The sequence below is a fragment of the Globicephala melas genome, chromosome 7 (genome assembly GCF_963455315.2).
Source record: "Globicephala melas chromosome 7, mGloMel1.2, whole genome shotgun sequence".
NCBI lineage: Eukaryota > Metazoa > Chordata > Mammalia > Artiodactyla > Delphinidae > Globicephala > Globicephala melas.
The window spans coordinates 3,072,027-3,086,875 of NC_083320.1; the positions used below are offsets into that span (position 1 = coordinate 3,072,027).

At 44.3% G+C, this 14,849-nt stretch overlaps 1 protein-coding gene across 26 annotated transcripts in view; it reads right to left on the reverse strand.

Moving 5' to 3' along the window:
* Positions 1-294: 294 nt before the first annotated feature.
* LRRFIP1 (LRR binding FLII interacting protein 1) overlaps positions 295-14,849 on the reverse strand; it is a 142,529-nt gene continuing 127,974 nt past the window's right edge. For 23 of the 26 annotated variants that reach the window (XM_030863045.2, XM_060301656.1, XM_060301655.1 and 20 more), the window contains one exon: positions 11,463-14,450. In XM_030863045.2, the coding sequence (XP_030718905.1) occupies positions 12,751-14,450 (1,700 nt within the window). In that variant the 3' untranslated portion in view covers positions 11,463-12,750. Of the gene's footprint in view, positions 1,156-2,998; positions 3,104-4,193; positions 4,274-4,820; positions 4,939-6,488; positions 6,539-11,462; positions 14,451-14,849 lie in introns of those variants that run through there. The other 3 variants (XM_060301663.1, XM_060301660.1, XM_030863166.3) reach the window with 1 other exon arrangement.

Below are 14,849 nucleotides of genomic sequence, written 5' to 3' on the forward strand. Positions count from 1 at the left end.
ACAAAAGAGTAACTGAGAATCAGCAAGTAGCCCAACGTCCTTTACTTTTGTCCTTGGAGTTACTGCCTCTACTCTGGTCTGTCACTTCTTCAGTTTACTTTTTATTCTAAGACTGCTGATTCTTATAAGTGTTCTATTCTTATTCACTGTGAATACACCTTCTTTTTTAAATAGAGAAAGAAAAGTGCATTGATTTGATATGCTAAAAAAAGAAAAAGATGATCCAAAATATAGAGAACAATTAGTATGAAATAAAGCTTCTTTCTCAGTGGGAAAAAATAAAAACCATATTGCTGAAGTCTTTCAACATTTCATTTTTTAATTTTTCCAATAGTACACTCTTTAAAAGAAGTTAACAACTTCAATTCCAAACAGAAGGATTCAATAATGCGAATGAAAAGCTGTCATTTTCAGTGAAGCTGTTGCCTAATTACCCTGGAAAAAAGTATCCTTTTGATTGAACTGATGCAAAAATCCCTTAGAAAAGCTTCATTGTTGCCTGTAAAGAGTCTTCTTAAGGTCACTTTTACTTCTAGACCATCCCTCTTGTTTCTAGTGAAAGAGTTTTGCTTGGTAATGGCTTGTGGTTCCACAGTGTTTCGTGTATGAAAAGCGTAGACTAAGAGACACTACTGAAGTCGCTCAAATTGTAGATTCTGCCACAAAAGGAAGTCCCAACACTGAAACGTTTCCCCTTAATGTTCAGCAAGACACATGAAAAGAAAACTCAAGTCCCACTTTCATCTTTACTTTGATCACCATTTAAAATGGCGTGAAGAGGCTGCCGCACCGTCGGAAACAGAGCTCCACGGCCCCGTGTGCTTATTAAATGGCCTGCAGGTTCGGAGCGGCCGCCCCAGCCCCGGTTGCGGTCTGCAGACAGAGGCATCTGGTTGCTGCTGGGGGTCCCGGGGCCGAGCCGGGTGCTCCCCAGGGGTGTTCTCTCGGAAGCAGGGGAAGAAGCAGTGCTCCCAGACAGCAACAGAACAGCGCGTGAAACAATGCTCTCCATCCACCCAATCATTTCCTGTTCAGAGCTGGCCTTTACTGCTGGGACAAGAGGACACTCCTGTTGGCTTTCATTTTTTCCAGGCGCTTCACTAAGTGGCCGTTGCTCACCTCGAGCTCTTCTGTTTTGTCCAATGCAGAGCGAAGCTGGAAATCAAGGCAAAAGGCAGTGAGCTTGGATTCCAAGCCTACTGACAAACAAATGACGACCCAGACCCACCGAGACTCTAAAAATACACATATACCTACACGTGTGTATACGTGTATTTCTTTCATTCTTTTTTTTTTTTTTTTTTGTGTCACGCGGGCGTCTCACTGCTGTGGCCTCTCCCGTTGCGGAGCACAGGCTCCGGACGCGCAGCCTCAGTGGCCATAGCTCACGGGCCCAGCCGCTCCGCGGCATGTGGGATCTTCCCGGACCGGGGCACGAACCTGCGTCCCCTGCATCGGCAGGCGGACTCTCAACCACTGCGCCACCAGGGAAGCCCACGTATATTTCCTAATTTAAAAAGGAACACAAGGCACAAGATTCTGGCCTCATGAGTAACTAGGGAACCTTCCTCTTCTGAAATAGCTAGACCCCAGACAGGGCGCAGTCTTGGGGATGGTGACGGTCTCACGGAAGGTGAGGCAAATGAACAAACAAGCACTGAGCCAGACCAGCTGGAGAAGGTGATCCCCACAGCCCCGGGCAGCTGGCTGCTAGGGCTCTGCAGCCAGAAACCAAAGTGGGAATGCCTGAGGCCAGGATGACCGTGCCCGGGAACCAGGGGGGCACAGAGCCTGGGGGGCACAGAGCCTGGGGGGCACAGCAGGAGCCACATCAGCAGGGAGCTGCACGGACTGCAGGCAGTGAGGCAGAGTGGAGGTGCCCTAAGGCGGGGGTTCACAGCCCTGTGCTTGTGGAGACATGCATCATTAGAACAGAGTCTGCAGTTCTGCTTCTGATCCAAAACCCTCCAGGAGGGTGGGCGGGGTCCTGAGACAGGTTAAACGGCCCTGCCCTGCCTTTCACCAGCAGAGGCAGAGGCAGAAGCAGAAGCAGAAGCAGAAGCCCTTTTTGTAGAAATTTCCCCAAGTCAGGCCTGGAGTATAAATTCAAGTATATAAATTCAAATCAAGCATAATCTCATAAAACACCAAACACATGGTGGGACAAACCATTTGAGTCAACAGAAGCAATAAACAACAGAAATAGACCCCAAAGACTGAACATGTTTCAGTCCTCAGTGTGGAAAGCAGAACAGCTGTGTATGAAATCGTTAAAGAAATAAGGATACAATCAACAAAGGAACCATAAACAAGAAACAATCAGGAATGAGAAAACGAAACAAAAGGAGGTGAAATGGAAGATCTACAAAAACTGTACATTAGGCAACGTTGGGAGGTAAGGAGATGGGGAACGGAAAAGACAGATGGTAGAGAAATGCAGAGGGTCCGTGAGAAGATCTGGTATCCTCTGATCAGAGTCCCAGGGGGAAGGTGGAGTCTAGGGAAGAGGAGTTACTGAAGGAGATCGTGGTTGAAAATTTTCCAAAATTTATTTAGAAAAAAGACCTCACAGATCAAAGAAACACAACATATCCCCAGCAGAACAAATAGAAGTAAAGCCACATATTAACACATTAGAGTGAAGTGTAGAAAGTCAAAGGCAAAGAGAATGGCAGAGCAGCTAGAGAGGGGTAAAAAAAAAAGGTCACCTAAAAAGAGTTAGAATGACAGATTTCTTAGCAGAAGCCGGAAGATGGTGGCATGATAGTTGCAATCACCGTAGACAGAAAAACCACTGACAGGTGATTCTGGCCCTGAGCTCCTAATTGGCTGAACTACAATTTCCTTTACGGTGTGAGCACAGCCCTTCAGAGAGGTTTGGGCAGATGTGACAATGAATGATTCGGCCGCAGATTTCCCGGCGGTAAACCCTCCCTCTGCTTTCCCAACTAGAATAGCATTGCCCATTCTTTTCCTAGAAATAGCCTAGAAAATTTACCTCTCTTTGAAGTTTCCGTTTTTCAGCCTTAAGTTCATCTTCTATCTTTTCAGCATTTTCAGCAGCCAGTTTATAACGTGATACTTGGCTTTCTAACCTTATGACCTGAGAGGAGAGGAGAAATCATGTGTATAAGTTGATGGGCCTGTGTTCTTTCCCCGATTGCTTTACTATATTTGAGATCAAAAGGTATAACTTGATAAAATGAGAGAAAACACCATGACAATAGTTATGATCTAGCATTTGGGACTATTACATAGGTTCTAGCCACGCAAGCTATTTGTTCATATTTATGAGCAAGCCAGTACTGACACCTATCAGGGACTCATTTCCTCCCTGACCCTTGTCCCAAGTGTGGTTCCCGCCATGCAGACCCCATGACACCATCTCTCCCCGATGTGGGTCGATCCTGCAGAACCAGGCTGGTGAGGCAACGGCTCCACCAGGACCTCAGCTCCAGTCTAATCTCTCCCGGGGTTGGGGGGTGGGGAATCAGGAAAGGGAGGAGAGAGGCAAGGAACTCAGAGTGCGGGGGTGACGGAAGGCGGCTCTAGGGTGGCATCCGCGGCCAGAGACTCAGCCTGCCCTCAAAGGCGTGCTTCCGAACACGCATCGCTTTCTAGGTGCGCTTCTCATCTTCGTCTCTACAAAAATTCCAAAAAGTTCCAGCCACATATACCCACAATGGAGGGGGCAAGAGTACCTGCTTGTATCTCTCCCTTCGGTTAGGACACAGTCTGTCCCAGGGCCCAGCACGCTGGAGGCATGAGCGCCCCAAATCTAGGGACCAGAGCGAGCTGCTGGGCTGGGATGGAAAGAGGGAAAATCCAGGCAAAAGGGACATCCCTGCATGAAGCGTTTTGTAATTAACCGATTTTTTTTTTTTTTTTAAAGAACAAACTGTCAAAAAAACCCCTAACCACGTTAGGTACCTTCTGCAACTAACTTTGTCTATAAAGGATTAGTATCGATTATAACAGCCCAGATCCTAGTTATGACCTCTCCCTCCCCACGTCCTCTCCTTGTAGGAAATACACGGAGAGACTTGCTGCCTTGTTTACCCCCCTTAGGACCTTTTTTTGGTTCTAAAATTCTCTGCTTCTTTTTGTCCTCAGCCTTCAAGCCTTTCTAGCAAATAAAACTTCAGTTAATCCTCAGTCGGGCGGCCAGTGATTGCGTACAAGTGTGCACGTACATTTTGTTCTAATGCAGTTATCTCTTGCTCAGATTTTGCAAGTTTAAATTTGAGGTCGCTGATCTGTCTGTTGGCATCCCCTAAAGGTTGAAAGAGAAGGAAAATCTGTTAAGCTCTTGGGCTTTGAAAATGTTAAAACAATGGTTACTGGGAACCAAGCCCTTACTTTATAATCGTCGCCCTTGAGCAAAGAAGGCAAAGAAATGGTAGGGGGAAGGGGGAAGGGGAGAGAGATTGGGCCTGCTTTTGTCCCCGTAAGCCTCCTTCTAGTCTCCTGGCACAGAAAGATACCTTCCGATCTCCCCATACAATCAGCAGATCCAAAGACTGTATTCAGCGTAGTAAACGTGGTTTCTAGCAGCACGTCAGCTGGTGGTACCTTGGTGTATGTTTTGGGTCACCTGTTCTGTTTCTTAGGCTCAGACAGAAACATCCTTGCTCTGCCCACCTGCCCATCCTTGTTCTAGCCCACAAGGAAACATCTTTGTGCTTCTGTACTCAGGGCTTTTGGGGGGACGTTGGGAACACCGGCCGTTCCTTGCCACGACAGTTTTTCTCCTCCCGCATTAGTACAATAGAAATCGCGCATGGCAAAGGGATTTCTTCTACAGGAGGATTGACATTTACTTTGCAGATCCATCACGTGCACGTCCGTCCCGTTTTGTAAGACCCCATCTTCCGGGTGCAGACTGTCTAATCTGATATTCCTCTGTCTCTCTTCCAGCTGCCCTTTGAGTTTCTTAATCTGCAAACATCCACCAATAAAGCACGTTAATTTCTCGATTCTAAATGAGATGAGAGCCTATGAGAAAGGAAGCTGCATGTCACGTAAAAGCCCACACCCACTAAGCACAATCCGACGTTGCCTTGCAGTTATTCCGTGTGTCTCGAAGGGGCCAGAGAGACAGGGGTTCCGTAATGAAGCGGGAGAGAAATGTAGTAAGACATTACAAGCCACCAGGAAGATGGGGGAGTCTCTCCCGTTTCATAAAGGAACAAACCCAAATAAATAAATGAAAAACCTTGTGCCCGTTAGTACTCTTCTTAGAAAGTCCTAGTAGTATACAGGATGAAAATGGAATTCTATTTACTGTAACAGGCATGCATTGTTTTGTAACTCTGGGCGAGAAGTTATTTCTAAGGTTGAAGTTCCTCTCGAACTCAGGAGGAGATTGTCCATAAAAACAGTTCTGAGTGTTTATCTACAAGTTCATAAATCAGTACACGATTCACCTTTGCTTTATTCACTCAAAAGCCAGGAAGGGCCACCTGGAGCCTTCTAGGCACAGCAGTGCTGTCCCCAACGGAACCCAAGCAGGTTGTAGGTTTGCCACCTGCAGAGAGCTGGCCTCTACATAGCTTTCTTCCCTCTGAGAGAGAGACACGCACACAGAGTAGCTGGAATGGCAGTTAACAGCCGTGACTGTGGACTCTTCTGCTATGTAATGGGGTGTCTCCCAGCCCTTGTTCTGTTAACCTCTAATCTCTGCGGCCTTGTTGGAAGTCCCCCCACACACCGACAGGAACAGAGCAGACCCCCGTGACATACAAACCATCGGTGCGCGCTGCTCTAAGAAAACAAGTACAGCGTTACCATGGACATGTGTTTTTAAAAGATCACAGGCACTTCATGAGAATCCTCCCACCACATTTAGTGCCTTAACCCAATGAAAGAAATCTTCAAATCTTGTAAAAAGCGAGGCAAATACCTTTGATTAGGCTTACGCGGGAAAATGAGAAAAATCGAGCTTCCTTAGAAAGTGATCGTGGAATAATTTAATACTACCCTGCATATGAAAAAGACCAAATAGGACAACTGTGTAGTATTTCTTGAGGTAGAAGAGGTCAAGGAAGGTAAACTATAGTGAAAACAACTTGGATCAGCTGTAACAAAGAAATACCTGCTGGACAGGTGTGCTGACCACTGAGGGATTACAAAACGGACTTTTACAGGCCAGCGGAAGAGGAAGGGTGTTGGAATGTCTGGGGAACACCCTTGCCTCTCAATGCTTAATCTAGGCCTTCTACATGAATCTTTATTGTAAGCAGCAATCCATGTAGCATGTACCAAACTCAGACCCTGGCCTTGAATCTTTGGGACAATCTCTCGAAATCTGATAGGATTTCTAACGTTTTACTTGGATAAGAACATTAAGAACACTGGCTGGCTTGGTAATTATTTTCAGCCACGATGCATCAGGGGTTTCCTGATGAAGCAAGAAGCTAGAATGGGAAGGTTCCCGGTTTCAGGTGCCCCGTTTTCCAGAACTCGGAAAGTAATAAAAAGATCGTTACCTGTTCCAATAAGCATTCCCGTTCATCAACGAGCTTTTTCAACCTAATATCTAAAGAAATCAGAAAGATACAGGTTTAGGTGACTCCATGGACTGCCCCTTTCAGCAGATTGCTAAACTGAAGAAGGAGCATTGGGGTTAGTGAAACTGATGATGAAGGTATTATACACGTACCACGGCGAATGAGGCCACAGACAGGACGGGGGAGGAATTCAGCCAAGGGGGGTGAACTGCATCAACCTCCCACACATGCTTGTCTCGTCAGGGCAGCATCCGGCTGCATGCAAACAGGCTAATCTTCTACTCTGGGTTAGCATGCAAGAGCTCTAGGGCCAAACCACACTGCAACACAAGATCTCACAAGGCTTCATGGTTTAACATCATTAGCAAGGTACAAACACACTGAGAATCGGGATCAAATATCACCAGCATTTTCGTTAGCCTTGACTTTCCAAGTTTCCATCCCACGAGCGTTGATCTTCCTTATTTCTCTCAAAGACTCACCAGTGTCAGAGTTCTGACTCTCCTTACGAACCCTAAGTGTCCTGACAGCACATCCGGTAACCCACTTTGTTGCTATTCTTTTGAGGAAGAATGCAGTAATAACTTAGGTTTCTGTCATTCTTCCCACCCCAGATACAGAAGTTTGCATATACGTAAGCACCTAGAAATCCCCCAAACAACTCTCTGAAGGGGCGTTGAGTAATACATTCTCCAGAGTACAGAGCGGAAACCAAGACCCAGGGAGGATTTTAGGGGGAAAATCCTACACCAGTTTCAGGGCAAATCAGGATGACGTGATGGTGGTGGGTGCTCATGTGTGCTGTGCCCTCACTGTGTGCCAGGCACTGTCCCAGCCGCTCACACCACCTCCCGCGAAGCCCTCCAGGCGGGCAGTGCTGCCACGTCCCTCTTCTACAGATGAGGACCCAGGCCCAGCAGCTTTCCTAAGGCCCCAGGGCTGCACCCCTAACCCCTGCACCCACTGCTTTCCTAAACACAGCCCTCTGAGTCGGACCGGACTCCTGGCCTGAGGCTCTTCTTCCTGAGGCGGCAGTGCTCTCACACTGCCCAGGTTTTGATTAGCCGTGTGAAATGGAAATAATGCATACAAAGCGCACCTTTGTTTTCATTAAAAAAAAAATCATCTGTCCACATTCTAATCCAAGTTACGTGTTTTCGCTAATTGTTTTTCCAAACATCCTAAATTGCTATTTTAAAGGCACAATAACAACATAAATGAAAACAGAAAATGTTACGTATAAGATACATTTATAATCCTTTTGAGTTCCATTTTAATTTACATACAAACTGCTTCTGACAGATGTTTTATTCTGTCCCTTCCATAAATGCACCCAACACTGAAACAAAAATGAAAAATAAATTGAAAACCTGGCTCTCTTATTCAATATCACTTTTCATTTTATCTTGTATATTTTATATTCCTATATACAAAAACCACAGGCATCATAAGAAACACTGAATATATCAGAAAGTGATTTGAGGCTCACATATCTATTTACAATTTTATTATTATTTTTCTATTAGAAGACTTCAAATATCTTAGACAGCAAGTAAAAAAAAAGTTAAAATGCAATAATAGTGCTAACAATAAAAAACAAGAGCAATCTGACCTTGAGTCTTATAGGGAAAATATGAAAAATGGAGAGAGACAAATGGAACTTTTAAGGAAGAGAAATTTTAAAGCAGAAGTGGAGAAGATTAAATAGTTTCAGGAAACTGGAAAAAAGAAAGAAGCAAAGTTGTTTGACATAAAGAAAATAAGCACTGAAATAAGTCAGAGAAAGACAGACAGTATATGTTATCACTTATATGTAGAATTTGAAAAATAGAACAAACGAACGAATATAACAAAACAGAAACAGACTCACAGATGGTAACTAGTGGTTACCAGTGGGGAGAGGGAAGGAGGGAGGGGCAAGATGGAGCAGAGGATTAAGAGGTACAAACTACTATGTAGAAAATAAATAAGCTACAGGGGTATATCGTACAGCACAGGAAATATTTATATATATTATATGTATATATTATAATAACTTTAAATACAGTGTAATCTATAAAAATATCGAAACACTACGTTATACACCTGAAACGAACATAATATTGTAAATCAACTATACTGCAATAAAAAAAATTCAAAAGAGAAATGAAAATGAGTCCTGCTTTTTTTACAGTCTTAAAAGTCAACAAGTCTAACCTGTGACGTGAACAGTGACGCATGACTGGTAATTACTGTGGTACTGATCAGGAGTGCTGCAAACCTCTACTCACTAAGCAGCCCTGCTCACCGTTGGTCTCTAACACCCAAACGATAAGCATTAAAGAAAATAAAGTCACACTGTCTCGAACTCAGAGTTTTATTTTACACTGGGAAGTTAAAATCAATTGGCAATTAAAGTTATTTTAGTAACACTGTTAAAGGATTACATTTTTTAAAAATCTGTTTTTTATATATTAAACTCCACCACACTTTCTGGTGTGAACTTTAGAGACCCGTGAAACAAGAAACAAGAAAGGTGGCGAGGCCATACAGTCACAGGGGCAGCAAGCCAGCCCCAGGAGCCCCAGCCCCGCTCCAGAGGGGCTTGCGTGTTGTGACTGCGTCTGTCCCGGCTGCGAAGGTCAACCACCAGCAACAACCATGGTCACTCAGCACTTACTCTCCCGTGCTTTACTGGGTCTGATCCACACCGCCACTCTCAAAGGCAGGTTCTAACCCCAATTTCAGAGAGTAAAATGAGACACGGTAAGGGTAAGTAGCTTACTCATAATAATATATTTTCAGGAGGATAATTTTCATTCTGTGGGTTAATTTCACCCAATCCTGGGCCTCAGGCCTCCTCTCCCCGTTGCAGAGAAAGTCGCCTCCCTCCATATTCGCAAAGCTAATGATCAGAAGATTGACATCTCAAGAAATCCACTGAGTGTGGTCCTTTCTCTGCTCCCTCCTTGCACTGACTTAATTTGATTATAATCCATGTGGTCAGTTTTCAACTTCCCCAGGGCTAGCCTCCCATGCCAGGATCGCCCCTGCTTCCGGTAAAAGGCAGAACAGGGACAGGCTGCTCAAGAGGTCTGTACAGATGGCAACTCCCTACAGCAGCTGCTGCTTCAGGTCAGCCGAACAGCTGAAGCCTTTCATGTCTCCAAAAATTCGTTCGTCTTTGATGTAAGAGGGGCAGAGAGGGTGAAAGGGAGAGAGCGAAAGGGTTTTTCTCCTGAAAGACTGTCCTCCCTGTATGAGGTCAGCACACTGGATACGCACATATTCTGAACGGAGCACGCTCACACGCCCCTGCCTTTCCTTCTGGAGCCCGGACACTTGGAATGAATCTTACTGTTGTGTTCCCTTGTTTCGATGGCCATGGTGGCATGTCATACAAGGCGGTCTCCTAGAAAAGGAATCTTATCAATGGAAAACAGGAACCCTAAACTGTCTAAACACCCAGAAGCAGCATTCCAGAGTCCTAGTGACAGTGGAAATTTAAATGTTCAGGTCATTAGGTTTTCCATTAATTGGAAATACTCAATGTGATACAAAGTAGTCAATGCAAGATATCCCATTCTTAAACACTCTTTTCAAAAATTTTACTGCTTCTCAACCTTTGTATGTTATAAAATAGCCTGTAATTCAAAATTCTCAGTTACCTTTCCCTATGTTTTACAGAAACTCATAGTTATACTTACATACTTTGGAAGGAAGATTAACATTTTACATACAGTAGCCACGCTCTGGTTTGGGGTTGAAAAATACCCCAGCTTTTTGATTTAAAGTATCAGTGATCGATGCTTTTCTCTGTCCTGCATTATAGTGAAACCTCAGTGGTCCAGGTTCCTCTGGGGCTGGGGCTAACAGGTCACCATTTGATTCTTTTCTGAGTCTGAATTGTTTGACATTGCGATCTTTCCAAATTGCCTTATGTACTTCCACGCCTTCCTACACTGAATATACCAAAGGTAACCATTTCTTGATAATTCAGGGGCCTTCACGTGCACATTAATTACTGTGTGGGGCCGTAATATCACCTCGCCCTCGGAGCAGAGTAATTGGTGTGCATAATGAAGGCTCTTAGATTATCAGGGATGGTTTGGTTCTTCAGAATCCTTATCTTCCTTTTTGCTGACTTTCCAATTCTCTGTTGCTTCCACTAGAGGTTGGGTCCTATGTGCTTGTTCATGGGCAGAGCACCTTCCATATAGGAAGTGATCTTACATGTTTATTGATTAAATGAGGGATGAACACTTGAGACTGCTGGCTGGCTGGCTGGAGGGATGGGAAGCCTATAGTAATGCCCTTAAATGTGCTGTTGAAGAACATGGGAAAGAAAGGAAAGAAGTTAAAATGGTTTGGTGATCTCACCACTGAGTGAGTTTGGCTGTTGAATCACTTCCCCAGAGGCCTTTAACAGTAGGAAGGAGAGCTGTTCCCAATGTACCTTCCGGTATGAACGCAGCTTTGCTGAAGTTATAGATACCAACTTTAAAGTCCTTTGCAGCCCTTGGACTTGATTCTCTAGCAAGCCCCATAGTTTTCTATTTATATGGCACAAGTGGAGAGAACTGATCAGTCCCATTATCCTCTGCTTCAGGACACTTATGCAGAAATAGTCAATGTTTATTTGAAATTCTCATCATCCTCTTCGAAACATTCTAATAAGCATTGGCACCTGTAAGCAACGCAACAAGATGGAGACCTTTCTCAAGTGGGCTCTTCATCACAACCACAGACCACAGGAGATTCTACGAGCAAAGATCTTACTCAAGGAGGGTCCAACACTAGTCCCAGTCTAGACGCCGGGAGAGAAGCTCTTCACTACTGACAATGGATATTACGCATGAGTCCTCCACAGAACCCCAGTTGGGAACTAGCAACCCAGAAGTAGATAAAAGTAGATTAAAGATGATATGATGTAGCCACAGTCAGAATTCAAGTAGCACAAGAGTGATCACAGGCTTGTAAAATTATAAAATGTTTTTATTTCAAATTTTGTTGAGGTGTTGGTCATTTTTGCACTCAATTATATCCTGTAACAATAATACGAAGTCATATGATCTCATAAAGTGTCAACAGCATTCAAACTGTACATTCCCCTGTAATTTTAATATTCTATAATGGATTTTTATTTAACTTTACGATTATTTTTAAAATGTTTCTTTATATAGAAAATATATATCTTGTTCAGGAAGATCAAAAGAAGAAATTTCTGGTAAGAATACACTGAAAAACAACAAATGAAAATATTTATACCAGATACCAAGCGATTCGACTATTTAAAATATCCCGTTAGAGTCTAATCAGAAGTTTGCACAAGAATAGCATCTTTTTGTCTTGTTCTACTGAATAATGATTAGACAAATAGAAAGAGAAGTAATTTTAAGGTTAAAAACATAAATTTTAGAAATGATTCTCCCTAGCCAAATACTGCAGTAGGAAATGCAATTACAACATGTATCTCTTCCAGAAAAGAATTAAAAAAAAAAAAAAGAAGTCTTTGCATAAAATGACTTTGGTACATAATTGTCATGAAGTCAAAATCTCCTACAAAATAAATTCAGTTATCCTCAAGAATGAGATCGAAAAGTATTGGTCTGAGATAAAATACTTATATGAGGTAAAGGCAAGTAAGCTATCCCTAGTGCTGTAAGATGTTTATTTGCTATCCCTAACATGATTGATTATTGTCCTAACATGCAAATCTCATCACTCAGTGACCTATGTGCTGTCTGGCCGTTTATGTACTTTTTAAATAAAATACCATACAGGTTATACTATACATATCAAGATCAAATATGAAAGCACATACATTTAAATGAGACACCTTCATTTAAATCATACTCATAATGCGGAAATCTCAGGAGACTATTTGGTCGCTTCAATTAGATGTTGATACATTTGGTCAAGAATATGCACATTCATATCAGCTTAAGGCCAAAGCTAAGTATTTTGATGCTGATTTTAAGCAGAAATAAAACAGTGTACATTATTGTTTGATGCTCTCGGAACGCTCTCCATTAGAACTAACTCCAATAAGAGAAGTGTCCTTCTCATCTGGGTGATAACCTTAGTGATGAAATAGAAATCTACAGGTAACAGTCTACAGCTTCAAGGATTAGATAACTTGGTGGATTGGCATTCGGTGCGTCTATACCAATCTAGAACATTTTCTGTGTCTCACCGGTGGAGTCTCTCACAGTTGGACTTGCTGTGCAGTCCTGGTCCCCCCCTAAGACCCCGCCTCAACCTACGACAAGGCACAGTCCTCTTTGTTTCTGCCCTTCCCGTGTCCACCTGTCATCTCTTCCTTGCTTTCTGAATTAAAGTCCCCCACCTCGCCTGCTGGTGCCACGTCATCATTTTCTAGACTAACGCTGTCTGAAACCTTCCTGACTGTGTGGCCTCGATTTTCTGATGTCACATGCTCTCCTGTGCCTTTTGTTCGACAGGCATCGTTAATGTCCTTCGAGGGACCTTCATGTTGGAGCAGGGCGCTGCCTGGCACTTCCTCATTGTCTGGACCTGGAGGACGGCTGGGAGCAGTGCCGTCTTCCTCAGCATCATCTTTTCTAGCCCCTTCCTCTAATTCTTTATTACTGGCACTGGTGCCTGATGACTGAACTGTATTATCTTCAAAATCCAACGTGTCTCCATCAGCTACTGCTTTCCTTGTCTTAGTGTTTACGCCATAATCGTCTTGCTGAAGTCCTCCATCCAACTCAGTTTTAGGATTTTCTGGACCATCGGCGTTTTCACTGCTTCCTGCCGCGGCGACCTGTTTTGGGTTTTTAGTGACCTCATTTTGCGCGTCTACAACTGGCTTTTTGTCAGTAAGTTCGACCTGCTCTTCGTTCACTTCACTTAAATCTGGGTTTTGAAATGTTAACTCTTTCTGAACCTCTTTGGTTTCTACAGGCGCTGGGGATTTTTTCTTCTTGTTTTTCTTTTTCTTGTTCTTCGTTTTCTTGGGCGACGAATCCGGTGCCTCTCCCTGTTGGTCGTTCTTTTCCTCATCGGGCTCTTTCACATCTAGGGATTCGCTTTCAGCATCTACTGTACTTGGACCTGTCACCTCCTGAGGGCTGCTTCTGGCTTCTGGAGAACAAGGAATGGCTTGGACTTCCAGCTTGATGGGTTTCTCATCCCTTAATTTTCTTCCGTTACCCTCCCCTTCATTGTTCTCTCCACCTACCTCTGTGCTCTGAATCGGGACCTCCTTGGACTCAGCTACTTCCTGGTTGGTGAGTTCTTTCTCTGAATCATGCCCTGAGCTTGGGTCCAAGCCTTCCGGAGCATCTACCTCACACTTTTCACGGTGACTCACTGTGTCATCGATACCCCTTGGAGGACTTGAGGCTACTGTGCCCACCTGCTCCCCCAACCCAGTGAGCTCTGCCTCCGGCACAGCCTCTGTGGGGTTCCCACTCTGCTCCCCAGTGTCTGCACTGCTCTCCCTTCCAACTTCAGATATTTGCAAAGGAGCACATTCCTGACGTGGTCCTACGCTAATCTCTTCCATGTTGGTTTCAAAATCTTCCTGTTTTTCTTTTTCCCACTCTTCTGCAGATTCTTTACTTTGGTTTTTGGTATCCGAGGCATTACTGCCGCGCTGCCCAATCCCAGGACCTGGGATTTCACCATCTAGTTCACTGTTTATGACCTCACTTGACTCAACCTGCTGTGTGCTTTCAAAGAAGGAAGTGTTCTCCAGAATCTGGCTTTGAACCTGTTCCTCGTTCCCAGAATTTACTAACGTTCCTGGGGAGGGGGCACTGTCTTCAGAGGCTTTCTGGTCCTCGGCATTGTCACCAGGATGTAACACCTCTGTGTCCACACAGTCCTCTCCTGGGTCCTCTTTGTGCTGTCTCTGCTCAGTGTTCTGCAAGATCTCTCTTTTCCCCTCATTCTCCACCATTTCATCTTTCACCTCCACTTCATTGGCTCTTCCTAAAAGACCATTGAGAAAATTGAAGGGACCCCATGACGTGGTTGACCACACAACATACATTACAATGTAAACACATGTTCTCTTTCCCAGCCAACCCCGCTCCTAAGAGAGAGAGCCATCAGAGAAGCGCACGGACAGAAGCCTTTGCCAGTTCTGTGCGGCAAAGCAGCCATCGCGTTAGCAAATGTTGGATCAGCGGAGGCCACTGCCGCCACGTCAAAGGCAAGAGCGGCTACTGGTGCCACCTGGGGTGAACTGACTTTCAAAGGTGAAGTTAAGTTTTAACAAATAAGAAAGAGCTCTGGATCAGGCAGCCACACTCTCCAAGATGAGGGGATTCAGAAGGACGGAAGGTTCGTGGTCCCCATTCTCATTTCTGGATGCACACGGGGACCACT